Raw genomic sequence first — 15,198 nt, 5'->3', positions numbered from 1 at the left:
TCTCTGTGGGAGAGAGAGAGAGAGGGGGGGGGGGGGGGGGGGGAGGGGGGAAGGTTACTATACGATTGGTAAAGCGAAGCTAAATAGAGGGACTGGCCATGCCGGAGGGGGCGACGACGATGGATTACGTGATGGAGGCAGCATCTGGCGCTCACTTCTCCGGTCTGCGATTGGATGGTCTTCTCTCTTCTCCTTCTTCTCCTCGTTCTACTTCTTCCTCTGCAACTCTGGCTGAGAATAACTTTCCGAAACAGCCCTTCGTCATCGGTAATTCAATTCCAAGACCAAGACAATTTTTTTTTTTTCTCTCTTTAGCATCTGCCATTTAATTGTAGCTAAATCTTATCTACGTTATTATAACACCGTCCAATTTTCTTCCCCCTGCTTATCGTTTCCTTTCTCGCTTTTTGCTATTTTATATGAATTTTCTATTACTGTTATCCCCGTTACTGGTTTGTGTTTTAGGAATTTGGTCGTTTTCGTTTGTTTTTTATTTAAAATTTATTTTAAGTATATGATTATATGGCACTTCGATGCTAATTTCTCGATTTCTTTTCTTTTTTGGGAATTGTGTAGGAGTTTCGGGAGGTACGGCGTCGGGTAAGACGACGGTATGTGACAGGATCATTCAACAGCTTCATGATCATAGGGTCGTACTTGTCAATCAGGTTAGTATCAGTAGTATTCTTTCTTCGCTTAACTTGGTTATTGCAAGAAATCCTTTTTCATTTATTTCTGTTATTGCTTTTTATTAGCAATATTGTATAGGTTTTGCATCGTCAATGCATTATGTTATTTGAAACAGTGTAGATTAAGATGGATTCCTTTTGGACCTTCACTGAATTATCTTTGCTTAGGCTTTCTCCATTTAAACACTGCACAGTTTGCACTGTCAAATAAGCTCCAGACGATAAATTACTTGGACAAACACTGAATTATCTTGCAAAGACTTGCTCCACAGTTTTTTTTTCCTCCCCAACTTGAACCCCCTAAATTCTTTTTTCCTCTACCAAGTTATGTGTACTGTCAAGCAAGCTTGTTGAACTTGATTTTAAAATTTTGAAGACGCACCATATTACCTATTTTGAAATAGGCAGGACACTGATGGTTATTTTCAGCATTGTTGGATTGGAATTGTCATCTTATAAATGACATATATTAATAGGGGCAGAAGTGCCACTTGTTCAACAAAATCTATTGATTGAAACTGCTGATGTTTTTGAACTTGATCAATAAAATCCGAGTTGATCAACATTCGTGACTGCTGATGAAACTGCAATGTTAAACCCCAGTAACATAATAAATAGGCTACATTGTTGGAGAGGGCAAAATGGAAACACTAAAACAAGAATCTGAGTTGACTAAAAAGAAAGCCAGCACTGAGATCACAAGCTCATAACAGGTAAAAAGAACAAAGCAAAGATCCAAAGATAAAAGCCAATAATAAATGGTCAGATGCTGTGTTCAAGATAAAACTGGTAAATCATGAGTGCCCAACTGGATGAGGTTGAAAAATGATCAACATGATTGACTAACCATAAAGAGCCAAAGTTGAGGGAGGTCAATAGATTTGTGCAAGAAACAGAACTGATGATGAAAAACAAAAGCCAGTCAACTATGGCCAGATATAGATCACCAGATAAGTGGTTTTGATAACAGATGCTTCAAAGACACAACAATGAAGGTGGGCAAAACAATGAGCAAGTTGATCAACAGTTACTCAAGGATGATTAACTAATCAAGATAAAAAAAATTCAACACTGAAGGAAAGACCAAAGAGGAAGATAACAGAACAATATTGGCATATTCTTCTGATAATAAAAGGAAATTTATTAAATAGAAAGAAGAATGTAAATAGCAAGGTGAAGAGGTTTCATCACAAAGCAACCAAAAATAAAAGAAAATACTTCAAAACTACTCAAAATGACAAAATCAACATTCACAAGATCTAAAATTGAACAAAAATCTGAACAATCTCAAATCTTCAAAGTCCGGGTGAACACCTAAAATTGCATCAACAAAAGGAATATCTCATGTGGTTGACTTGGACTGAATTGTGGTTGTCTAGATAAATTGAAGAAGAAGGGTCATGTAAAATCAGTCACCACAATGACAATACAAGTGCAGCACATGCCCTTCCAATTTTTTTGCATTTAGAGCAAAGACTAGTGAAATGATGATGATCGTCATCATCCATGCCTTATCCCAACTGTATGGGATTGGCTACATGAATCATGTTTCACCAATCGATTCTATTTAAAGCCACATCCACTGATCCACTATTAAATTATTAGTGCTTAAATCATTTTTTACTACTTCTATTCTACCCATGTCCTTTTTGGTCTACCCCTAGCCCTTTTAGCCCCTTCAACTTGTAACAAATCGCTTGTTCTAACTGGTGCTGTTGATGGTCTTCTGTGCACATGACCAAACCATCTTAGTCTACTTTTTCTCATTTTATCACCTATTGAGGCTACTCTTAGGTTCCTACAGATGATTTCATTCCTAATCTCATCTTTTCTAGTTTTTTTGCTCATCAAAACCAGGCTCCTTTAAATGGCTAAAGGCGAAACTGAGGCAGTTGGGATAATGCCTTGAGGAATACCAAGACAAAAGCCTTGAGATTTTTTTTTTTTTTTTTTTTTTTTTTTTTTTTTTTTATATAGTGAAAACTTAAAAATAGGAAGCAAACATCTAAAAATTGTTTAAAGAAATTTGGAGCTACCAAGCATTGAAAACGCACAAAGATGACATCACTTGTCATTTCCAATCCATTCAATAAAATGCTTTCACTTGTACTAGCATATATTGCTCAACTGCATCCTTTTATTTCTATATAATTTGCATTGTCAAGTCTTATGGTTCAATAATTTTTATTTTTCTAATATCTCTAAGCATCTGCAAATGACTGAGAAATTGGTAAGAGATGCCACTATATGGGTTAATAATAAAAAAAAAAGAAAAAAGAGGTGCCACTGTGTGTAGTCTAGGAAAAGAGCTATTAAAAATAGAAAAGATGCCTCCATAACCCTTATTAAGTGAACTTTCTATATAGAGAAGAGAAAGTTTATAATGTGTCATTATTCTACATCTTGATAAGCTGACTGTGTTGATATTAAAGTTCAAGCTTGTTGCCTTTCCAATAATCATGTAATGCTGGTATGCATCAACTTGTGTTATCTCTGTTATAAAGATTAAATATGTTTTCGCTATTGTGTAGGATTCCTTCTACCGTGGTTTGACTCCTGAAGAATCAGCACGTGTTCATGAGTACAATTTTGATCATCCCGGTAACTATTTTTATGTATTTGTAGTCATTTTGGACTTTGAACGTTAATTTGTGAATGAAAATAGGCTTATAAGGTATTGTATTGCCATTTTTAAATCATGTTTCTACCAAGTTTTGGTTTGAGCAGACCATACAGAATTTATATCTTAAACATTTTTTTTTCAATAGATGCTTTCGACACTGAACAGCTTCTTGAGTGTATTTGCAAGCTCAAAGCCGGACAGTCTGTCCAAGTTCCAATATATGATTTTAAGACCCATCGACGCTGTTCTGATAGTTTTCGTCAGGTGAGTTTTTATGTGAAATGTTTAATTGTATATAAGCCATCAAGATAACCCCATCATGGCTTATTTATCTTTCACTGTTGTATACCTGGAAGAATGCTTTTGATTACTTCCGTAGAATGGATTGCAGGGATATATCCACCATCTCATTTCATGTGAGATACCAAATCCCATTCTATCACTGTCCTCCATCACAAGTAGAAAGAGCTCGGGATGGTAATAATTATCAATGTTCAATAATCTGAAGTCTTGATTGTTAATAAAACTTGCAGATATGAATGAAAAATCCAATCAAATTGAGTTGAATATTTGATTTAGTCTTGAATATCAATTATGTTTATAAAAATTGAAATTAAAAGACCTACTTGCAACTAGTAAGTTTGTAAGTAATAAAAGTTCTGGGAAGGTCAAAATATTTCAAGGAGATTGTCCTAATGAAACTCATCTGAGCAACTCTAGTTGCTGAGTTGGTTGAGCATTTTTCACCAATGACTTCATGCAATAAGTCAGCTCTTGTCAACTATATGGAGCTTTCTGCAGACAATGAAATCATGGATGGAGTTGACCTGATGGATTTTCTTTAGCAATAAAATAATAGAAGCGAACACATCTAGTTTATGAGAAATGATTTAGGTACATCCCTTTTTGATAGGGCACATGCCCTTAATCATTATTCAAGGGGTACACATTTTAAAGGACAGATTTACCATATGTATTGATTTCTATTATTAAAAAACAGGGGTTTCTTTGTCTTTTAATGAGGGAAGTGTCTGGTCTATCAAAAATGAGATGTTCCAATATCACTTAATTTATTTCTGAAAGGTTTGCTATCTAACTATATGTTACAAATTTGGTGGCTAAGATAGTTTTGTGTCATGAGTATCAACCAACTAGTTAATTATGCAGTCAGTTTGGCCTTCAACTGACCAGTTAGTTGACTGACTAGTTAACGCTTTGATAACACTGCTGTTCCTTTTATTGCATTCTTGATGCCTTGTAATCTTGCATCTTTGTTAAGGTCACTGGTTCAGGCTTGGCTTCAGGTTTCTTGGGGTTGTATCGGTGTCTTCTCTTTAGAATGCGGTGCTTTTTGTGGTTTGTTGTATTTGGGAAGAGGGAAATACCAAAATAGAAAGACTTTTAAGGGTGCTACAAGAAGTGTCTTTGAGCAAAGGCAGGATCTTATTCAGTATTGTATATTAGTAGTAAAGGACTTATCAGAGTTTTAGAGGAGGGGTTGTGTCTATAATTGTCTAATCTTGGGAATAAAGTGCAAAACACTGTAAATTGGCTCTTCAGGGAGTGCTTCCCTCCCTTTTTACATTTCTGTACATTTATTTATTTTTTTTGTTGCAACTGTACTTTTGTTGACTGATAAATATGCTTTTTTACTTGCTAAAAAAAATCCAGCAGCCTATTTTCTAAAAGCAATTTACCAATTTAAGGGGTTCAATTGTATAAAAATAAAGAATTCAAAATTTCATTATATTATATATTTTTCTGAAGATCCAGATTTGGTACTATGAACCATGTAGATGCTCATTGTGTACTTATCTGATTTCTTTTTGTCAGGTAAATGCATCTGATGTCATTATTCTGGAGGGTATTTTGGTTTTTCATGACCCATGTGTGCGCAACTTGATGAATATGAAGATTTTTGTTGACACAGGTTCCTTCCCTCTCTTTATCTTGTGTATTTAGAGCTTCATAGAAACATACAATATAAACTATTGGTGGGAGGAGGGGATGGCTGAAAAAATCTCCCTTGTTGATTATTTGGTACTTGGTAGTACACTTGTAATTGTTGTAATGTCACATGTTTGTTGTGTTAGTCATAATAATTCAAGGATTTCTGTGCAAATGTCAATGAGAGATTTTTTTGGGTAACCAATGATAAATGTATTAAAGCAATAATTAAAAGAAGATGGAAGAACAATGGAAGCTTTTCATTTGATACTAGTAGCTGACATCCTGAGGGCTTGGAAGGAAGTAGCAGATTCCAGGATTGAAAATAAAGTTAATGTGGAATGGAACTCGCCTTCAAGCAATAGAGTGAAATTGAATTTTGATGGAAGCTCATTGGGAAATTCAGGCTTATCAGTAATTGGAGTCTTGGAGGTATGTTTAAAGATGCGAGGGGTGAAGTGGTGGCTTTATTCTCAGGTCCGTTTGGAGTTGGGGATTCCCTAAGAGCTGAAGTGTTGGCACTACTTCAAGGAATGAAGTTTGTAAAACAATTTGGCTTCCAACAGATGGAGGTGGATGGGGATTCAAAACTGGTAATATCTTGGACAAGTGACAGCAACCCTGGTATTGTGGATCGACAGGTAAATAATAAGAGAGATTAGGAGTGTAGTTAGGGGACACTTTTAGATGGGTAAAGAACAAATGAGATGACTGACTCTTGACCAAGTAAAGGGGTGTCTAGGGGACAATTGTTCTGGGCACAATTGTAATTGGGATTGAAGCAAACTGTAAAGCGGGCTGGATTTTACTAGCTCTGATCTTGTAATTGTCTTATTTTAATATCTAATGAAAACACCTTCTTACTGATAAAAGAAAAAGATGGAACACAAAAACAAAAAATAGGAAAATCTACAACCCTAACCCAATCCGACCTGCCCAACCCTAACCCTATCCCTAATTAAATTCCTTCAACCCTAATCGGGTCGGGCCCAACCCAACCTTCTTTCCATCCCTTAAAGTTCTCATAGAACTTCTCAATTTCAAATCTTATCTCAATTTTCACTACATATATTAATCCTATGCTTCATTAGTATTTGTTTGTTGATGTTTTTATTGGTTCATTTAGTACAACATTCAGAAAAATAAGTGTTTGAAATGACTATAGTTTATTGTGAGTTATGATTATGATAGATCTTTTATGGGTGGCAAGAGAGGAGATGAAGAATAAAATACTCAAAAATACATAAAAGTATGCTATCAAGGTTTTAGTCTTTCTGATTAAGATTAAGTGAAGTGATTATCTTAAAAGAAATATATGATACTATGTGGTGGGGGCTATACAACTATCATGCATCTAAACAAATCAATGTATGATATATTATATATATAAGATGTATTATAGAGTCGGGTTGTCCGAAGGGTCAACCCTTACCCAACCCGAAGTAAAGTTGGGTTCATGAATTTCAACCCTAACCCTAACCTGAGCATCAACCAGACCCAATCCAACCTGACTTTTTCGGGTAGGGTTCAGGCCAACCCAGCCCAAGTTGCAGCCTTAGTATAACTTGGGTGGTTTCAGATTGAGAATTTTGTCAAAATCTGAATGGGCCTTGCCTGAAAGCTTGGGTGTCTATATAAATGGAGATCAATGTTTTAAAACATGGTGCTGTGACATGAGGTGTTCCACTACCCAAGGCATGAGGCGTAGTTCAAAATGCAAGAGGCATAAGCCTCCTCAAGAGGAGGAGTTTTTAGGCATACTATCTATCTATCTATCTAATTTTCTTTTCTTTTCTTTCTATCCTTCTTTCCATAGGCCCATGAATCTCTTTGTTCTGTATCCGTCCCACTTCCATGACCATCTTTGAATTGCCCTCCATAATCAGCTTGTTGATATTTAACTCTCGCCTTTTGGACTTTGTGCAATACAGCCATAGTTTTTGCCCTTAAAGAATCCCCTTCTCCAATTGGCTTTGAGTACATCGCTATCAGATCAGCCTATCACAACACCGCCTTCATTCCTAAATACTCACACCTCAAGGCCCCAGATTTCGTACTACTCCCATCAATATTTAATTTGATGTATCCTTCCCCAGGTGGCAAGTTTGGTGACCGACATATTTGAATTGTTTCTTTATTGCTTGAAGTTCCTGCCACTCCCCTCATGTCCTAAAAATGTCATCAGTGAAAAATGGTGAGAAAAATTCAAATGTTTTGATCCAGTGATGCCACTGTAACTGTAATGTATTCAATTATTGTTTCTCTTGTTTTCTCTTTTTCCTTAAATATTCTTGCATTTCTTTCCTCCCAAATTGTTGAAACTACTGCTGCACTTGTTGTTTTCCACATTGTTCTTCCTCTTTTCTATGGCTATCTGAAAGGTGAAGAAGCAAAGAGTCCACCCGTGGTGTTTGGAGCATCCCATCTGCACCCAAACAAGGTAAGTAACCATTTCCAAACAGCAAAAATAAACGAGTAGGAGATTAGTAAATGGGAAGAAGTCTCATTACACAATTCTTGCAAAGAACCTGCCAATTTGGGAACAAAAACCAATAAGACCTTTTTTTGGAGAGTATCAGAGGTGTTTTTTTCATGGAACACCTCTCAACAAAAAGCCCCAACCTTGGGAGGATTGGGTTGACACCAAATTTCGTTAACAGGAAAGGCTTCCAGGGAAAGGAGGAAGTTAATACCCTAAGAAAGGAAGCACATGAGAAAGAGCTTGAGGGGTGAAGGACCAAATCTTACCATCCGGACTGGAAGTCCAAGAAGACATTATCCAACAACTGTAATAAATTGATGGAAACTTCAATACCTGTATGAAATTAAAAGAGTCTATTTTATCTTCTAAGTGTTGAGGAAGTTGAGCATCCTTAGCAGGCCATCTATTGTCATTGACCTATTTTGATAAACTCTAAATCTTGCTCAGATAAAGGAGGATCGTGTCAGGTTGGCAGCTGGAACTAAAACTTGCCAAACTCTCATGATGTGGATCCTAATTTGTATTTTCACGCTCATGCTGGGGCGTTCTCTAAAAATTATGTGTTGAACCTCAGCCTGAGTGTTGTGTTGAATGGGCAAAGGTATACTAGGAGTAGGATGGTCCTCGGAAGTGACCTGCCATAGCAATACCTGCTTGTGGTGTCAAATAGGCAAGGGTTCCTGCATCCTTTTGGATGGGGGTGGGTAAGCTAATCAAAGAAGCACAGCTTCACTTAGCCATTTGGATTTTAGAAACACCAACAAGAAAGGCTTTGGAATGAGTAGACACTATGAAGAGGAGAAGGATTAATATTGATGGCTAAAAAACTAAAGAAACTGATGGCTATAAAATTATAAATTATGGTATACAGGAGAAGTAAACAAATAAAAATGGAGTAGTGTTAATAATAGATATGAACCTAAGAAATGAAACTGTAAGTGTTAAAGGAATTGGTGATAGAAGAGGGGAAGAACATCATGGGTATGCACAAGATCTGCTATTTGTTGGACAGTTTGGGAAGAGAACTTGAGAATATTTTCAGACAAGGAAGCTGAACTAAAATTATTGAAGTCATTACAATTAGAGTGGTTCATTGGGTAGCATGGAACTTTTTGATGATGTCCCAACTGCTGATTTTCTTAGAAATTGGAGGGAGGTGGCTGTTTCAGGTTCTCACAAGGCTGTTATAGCCCCTATTTGGTCTCCACTTGTTAGTGGTTTCATCATGCTGAACTTTGATTGAAGCAGTCAAGGGAATCCTGGTCCTTCAGGCATTGGAGGAGTATTTAGTGATGAAGAGGGTATAATAGTAGCTCTTTATTCAGGTGCAATTGGTGTAGACAATTCTTTAAGAGTTGAGGTCTTGGTGGTTCTGGAGGGAGTGCAAAAGGGCAAAGGAGTTGGACATTAGGAAGTTGGTTCATTGAAGGAGACTAAAGCTGGGTAGTATGTTGGCTGCCAAAGAAGGAATCTGGGTTTTGGTGCTATCTTAATGAAAGTAAGAAGTTTAAGTGGTTGACACAAAATATGGAATTAAAATTGCAATGGGCAAAGAGGAGTGCCAATTCTTTTTGCTGATGTACTTGCAAAACAAGGGGTGAGAAGAGATCAGTTGTTTTGAACATTGTTGTAACTTGTAACCTTTTGTATTGTTGTGGGGAAAGTTAAGCTTATCTCTCCCCTGTTTTACTTGTATCTTGATTTAATCCTTAATAAAATGTTTCTGTTATTGATAAAAAAAGAATCAATGATAGAATATTTTTTTATCAGCAAGAAGGATTTTTATTTAGACTTGAAAAGCTGCAGCATGACTTCCTTTGAGAAGGAGGGGATGAAAAAAAGGAGCACTTAATTAACTGGGAGGTAGTTTGCAAACCAAAGAAGGATGGAAGTTTGGGTCTTGGACACTTGTTAGAAAGAAATGTTGCTCTTCTTGGGAAATAGTTATGGTGTTCCCCCTGGAGCAAGATAGCCTCTGGGCCTTCATAATAAGAAGCAAATATTGAAGGAACACCAAGCCGAACCACATTAAACCTTGGTGTTTCTCTATTTCTTCCTTTTGTTTCCTCCTTGAGTTGCTATTCTATTTTATGTTGGTTAACATGGTATCAAAGCTATTTTATGTTGTTTAACAATTTAATTTACAGAGCCTATATTCTATTTTAGTCCTACTTATTTTAAAACATCTTTTTTCTAAGGCATTTGCCTGCAAATCTAATTTTGTGTTTAAATCTATTTGTAGTGTCATCAGTTAATATTATGTCATTAGCAAGGAGTTAATAGGGACTTGCTGTATTGAGCATTAATTGTCTTTGGAGGGTGCATCTCACACTTATTTGTCAAAAAATGTCATGACAATAAAAAATAAAAAAGGCATTCATGCATGTTCAATGGGAACATTGCCTTACTAAAGTGATAACTGATTATGAGAATGGTCTTGTCTGTTTGTACGAATCTCTTGTATACTCTTACTTGAAGTCCTTCTTTCATCTAAAGAGGATTTCATCCCTTTGTTTGGCATAGCTTTATTGGTGTGAGTAGTCGCTCAAGATTGAACAGACACTTAAAAGGAGAAGAAAAAATAAGAAAAGAAGAGGGAGAGAGAGAGAGAGAGAGAGAGAGAGATTTTGATAAAAGAGAGTTGGGTTGATGTTTGAAACAGCCGCCCCCTCTTAAATTTATATACATAGTAACATACTTGTAAAAGGACTGAATTGCTTACATGGCAAGATAAGATAAGATAAGATAAAGCTGAAAAGGACTAATCCTAATCTTATAAAAGACTAGTCCTAATCTTATCATAAAGAACTAATCCTAATCATGACTTATTGCTGACATACGAATAGTGGGGACCACCTTAGTGGGGTCCACATTAGTGTTCTCTACAGTGTGTTTTGATGTCACCTGTATTGACATGATCTGAATTTAGTTTCTCATTGCACTTAGGGCCCTAAGTTTATTATTGAGAATACTTTAAAAGAGAGGCTTATCATCAGAAATAGATTTATCTGATCTATGTTGATTAATGTTGAAATAAGGTTGTTTAAGAAGGGGCTATTACTTGGTGAAATGGTAAAATCTCAGGCTGGCAAACATGAGAACATTGATTCAAGTCTGAGGGAGACCACTTTGTGTGAGAAAAAATGTCAAAGGTTAGGAGTTAGGACTGTACCCAGTCTACCCCTCCCGAGATCTTAGATAGATAGGACCAACATTGTGTAATGGCCTTTTTTAGAATGTCAAGAAATGAACTAATTCCTTTGTTTCTTTTTATTAAAGAAGAAATAGTATTCCTTTACTAACTTCATTTCAGACAATAAACTTGTAGTTTCAAATGCTATGATAAACTAAAATAAAATGGTTTCATTCCATATCTGGTTGATGAGATTTTTGGCATGAGCCTTATGTGATAGGCATCATTATTCTATTTCTCCTTGTCTTTCCCTTGTTTCCATATCTTATTCATTTGAAATTTGTTTCATTCAGATGCTGATGTGAGGCTTGCTCGTAGAATAAGGCGTGACACAGTTGATAGGGGTAGAGATGTAAACTCTGTCCTTGAACAGGCAAGCATCTATGTTATCTTTTTCATCTTATGATTGGTAACCATAAAACTTTATTAACAAGTAAATATATTACAAATGTACACGATGGCCAAGTAACCAACTTAATAGGCCAGCCAAGGCTGCCTATCCCTCTCTTGTGCTTTACACTTCAATTTTACAATTGTTCCCAAAAAATTTCTCCCCAATTAACTCCGACCTTGTAAATCTTCCAAAGCATCTACTTTGTCTTCTATTATATCTATTTACTTGTCAATGGAAAATTTAAACCCTTCACTGGGCTATTGAACATTTTTTTATTTTTGATAAATACTGGGCTATCAAATATTCCCCCTTGAGAAATTATTTTAGATTATTTGGACAATGTCCTATGAGTGCTCTTCCCAACTTGTCAGTTTGTTTCTTATCTATTTTGAAAGTTACAGCAAATATGGCGGATCAGATTGAAACTATTCAGCAGGGTTTCTTATGGGATAGGGCTGGTTATACTGTCATAGGAAGATTTATTTATTTATTTTTTTTTCTTTTCCTGATGGATTCTTATAGGAAGAAAGTTCATTTGGTAAAATGGGAGAAAATATGCAGGTCTGGGGATCAGAAGAATGAGGGGTCAAATGAGGCACTTTTGGCTAGATGGCTTTGGAGGTTTGTTAAAGAGAGGGATGCTTTATAGAGAAGTGTAGTGGTTTGTATGGGGTGGTTAGGTTTGAGTGAGACTCTAGGAAATTGTCATCATCTTATGGAGTTTGTGTGTGGTAGGGGATAAGGAAGTTTCATGAATAATTCAAAAGATATTCGAAATATTTAGTGGGAGATGGAGGTAGAGTGAAGTTCTGTGAATATGAATGGTGCGGGGAAGGAAGATTATGTGGTATATGTCTGAGATCATATATGTTGAGTACAAAAGGCATAATGGTCAAGCAATTTTGAGATAAGGGATTACCAGATAGTATGGTATTTGGTTTATAGATTGGATGATTCACAGGTTGAATTTAATGTACCAAATGCAAGATAGCGGAAAGGATGTTTTAATGGGGAATTTTCAGTTGAGTCTTCTTGAAGCTTTGGCTAGAAACCAGTAAGAGAGCGTGAACATCAAGGGAATTTGGGGTAAATCCCATTCAATTCAGAGTTGTGGCTTTTGAGTGGTTACTGACTATTTATAACATTGTGACTTTGGATCACTTGAAATCTAGACTTTCAATATCTGAGCAGGTATATGTGTAAGAAGCATAAAGAAAATACGAAACATTTGCTTATTAATTGTTATGCAGAGTTCACTTCTTTTTGTATTTTTTTTTATCAATAACCGAACAGTTTTATTAAAAATTTAATAGCTGATGCAAGAGAAAAGGAGAGGGATAAGCTCTCTTAACCCTCCCCAACAAGAAACACAAGCTTACAACAAAGCCCAAAACAAGTTACCCCTTCCCACCCCTTGTTTAGTAAGTACATCAACAAAGGAGTTGGCACTTCTCTTCACCCACTGAAATTCCACTTGATTCTGGGTGATCCATTTGAATCTTCTTTTTTCATTTACATAAAGCCAAAATCTTGGTTCTTTTTGTATCCAATTAATCACCAACTTAGAATCGCCTTCAACAATCAGTCTTCTAATTTTTAGCTCCTTTGCCCTTTGTACTCCTTCCACAACAACCATAATCTCGGCTCTAAGAGAGTCTCTGTGCCAATTGGTCCTGAGAATAAAGCTACAACTTTTCCTTCTTTGGCTCCAAAAACACCTCCAATACCTGGGTTGCCTTGACTACTCCCATCAAAATTCAGCTTAATGAACAGCTGGTGGGGACCAAACATGCTTGATTTCAACCTTAGAAGGGGCTCAGTGAGCAACTCCCTTCCAATTACTAAGTAAAGCATCTGTAGAAATATCCTCAAAAATTTCCAAGTATTTCATCCACTGCACCACTCTGATAGTAATAACCCTGCTTCTCACTTTTTTTAGAGAAGATTGCCAAATTTCTTTCTTCCCATATTGTCCAACAGGCAGCTTCTCAAGTGCATCTCCACAGAATCTGATCCCTCTTCTTTGGCCACCTGACAGAAAAGGAAGCAAACAAGCTTTGTATATCTGATTGGGAAGGCCATCTGCAGCCAAACAATGAAAGAAACCAATCCCAAATAGGTAGGACAAAGGGGTAGGAAATTAATAAGTGATAGCAAGTCTCACTATCAGCCTTACAAAGAATGCACCAGTGTGGGGATAAACACCAATTTGGTCTTTTTCTTTGAAGTCACAAGAATTGAACCTTTCCAAGAAAGCTTGCCAACAAAAAGCTGCAATCCTAGGAGGGATAGTGTTAGTGTTCGGTCTGCCTGTTAGACTGATAACAGTCAAGGAAGAGAAAGAGAAGAGAGAAGGAGAAGAGTAGAAGAGAAACAAGGAGGAAAGATTCTGGTTCGAATGAGAGAAAAAGACCCTCTCCCATTTGGCCAGATGTATTTTATATTACTAAAATAATGTGGAAAAGTCACATATGTCCCTACTTAAGTTAGGGACATTAAATCTAACATAAACTTACACATCAGCACCTAAACACAAGTACAAAGACAGAAATACCTCTACGTATTCGACACTAACATTCCCCCTCAAGCTGGAGAGTATATATATCATATAATCCCAGCTTGTTACATATGTAGTCCACTCTCCCCCGACTCAACCCTTTAGTAAACAAATCTGCCCACTGGTTCCCTGTGTTGACATATGCAGTGTCTATCACTCCACTCAGCACCTTCTCTCTAACAAAGTGACAGTCAACCTCTATGTGTTTGGTTCTCTCATGAAACATCGGATTAGAGGAAATGTGAAGTGCAGCCTGATTGTCATAGTAGAGTTTCATTGGAGTATCAACAGTGTATCCCATCTCCTGTAGAAGGTTCCTTAGCCACACTAATTCACAAGTAGTATGTGCCATAGCTCTATATTCTGCCTCTGCACTGCTTCTTGCCACAACTGTCTTCTTCTTGCTTTTCCATGTCACCAGATTACCCCCAAGAAAAGTGCAATAGCCTGTGGTAGATTTCCTATTAGATACAGAACCGGCCCAATCAGCATCAGTATATCCTTCTGTTTCAAGTTTTCCACCACTTTTGTATATCAAATCGTGACTAGGAGCCCCCTTTAAATACCTCACAATCCTTATAACCGCATCCCAATGTGGAACCAGAGGTTTCTACATGAACTGACTTACCACACTAACTACGAATGAAATGTTTGACCGTGTGATGGTTAGGTAGTTCAGTTTACCTACCAGCGGCCGGTATCTGCCAAGGTCTTCAAACACTTCACCCATATCACTGCTCAACTTAGTGTTTGTTTCCATAGGAGTTTCAACTGGTTTAGCACCTAACAACCCTGTTTCTTCAAGCAAATCAATAACATATTTCCTCTGACACAAGTTAATACCATGCTTGGACCTTTCTACTTCTATCCCCAAGAAATACTTCAATTTACCAAGGTCCTTTGTCTGAAAATGTTCTTGCAGAAAGATCTTCAACCTGTCAATGCCCATTTTATCATGCCCGATAATGCCAATATCATCTAGATACACCACTAATAGGATCTTCCCTACCTGAGAGTCATGACTGAAGACGGAATGGTCAATTTGGCACTGTTTCATACCAAACTTCTTTACTACCTCACTAAATTTGCCAAACCATGCTCGAGGAGACTATTTAAGCCCATAAATGGCCTTCAGTAGTCGGCACACCTTACCATCCTCCCCTTGAGCAATAAACCCCGGTGGTTGCTTCATATAGACCTCATCGAGCAAATCACCATGCAAGAAGGCATTCTTGATATCAAGCTGATGGAGGAGCCAATCATACATCGCAGCAAGAGAGATCACAAAACAGACTGAACCAATCTTAGCAACC

General features: G+C 36.9%; 1 protein-coding gene across 1 annotated transcript in view; it reads left to right on the top strand.

Moving 5' to 3' along the window:
• The window catches only part of LOC104592917 (uridine/cytidine kinase UKL1, chloroplastic), a 33,251-nt gene continuing 18,053 nt past the window's right edge, over positions 1-15,198 (top strand). Inside the window, exons 1-6 of the mRNA XM_010252462.2 lie at positions 1-267; positions 577-668; positions 3,221-3,290; positions 3,458-3,576; positions 5,146-5,242; positions 11,228-11,307. Of these exons, the coding sequence (XP_010250764.1) occupies positions 99-267; positions 577-668; positions 3,221-3,290; positions 3,458-3,576; positions 5,146-5,242; positions 11,228-11,307 (627 nt within the window). The 5' untranslated portion in view covers positions 1-98. The remainder of the gene's footprint in view (positions 268-576; positions 669-3,220; positions 3,291-3,457; positions 3,577-5,145; positions 5,243-11,227; positions 11,308-15,198) is intronic.

Source organism: Nelumbo nucifera, chromosome 3 (genome assembly GCF_055504915.1).
Source record: "Nelumbo nucifera cultivar China Antique chromosome 3, China Antique-T2T, whole genome shotgun sequence".
Lineage (NCBI taxonomy): Eukaryota > Viridiplantae > Streptophyta > Magnoliopsida > Proteales > Nelumbonaceae > Nelumbo > Nelumbo nucifera.
Note: the sequence above shows the minus strand (reverse complement) of the source record. Positions and strands in the feature narration are given on the sequence as shown.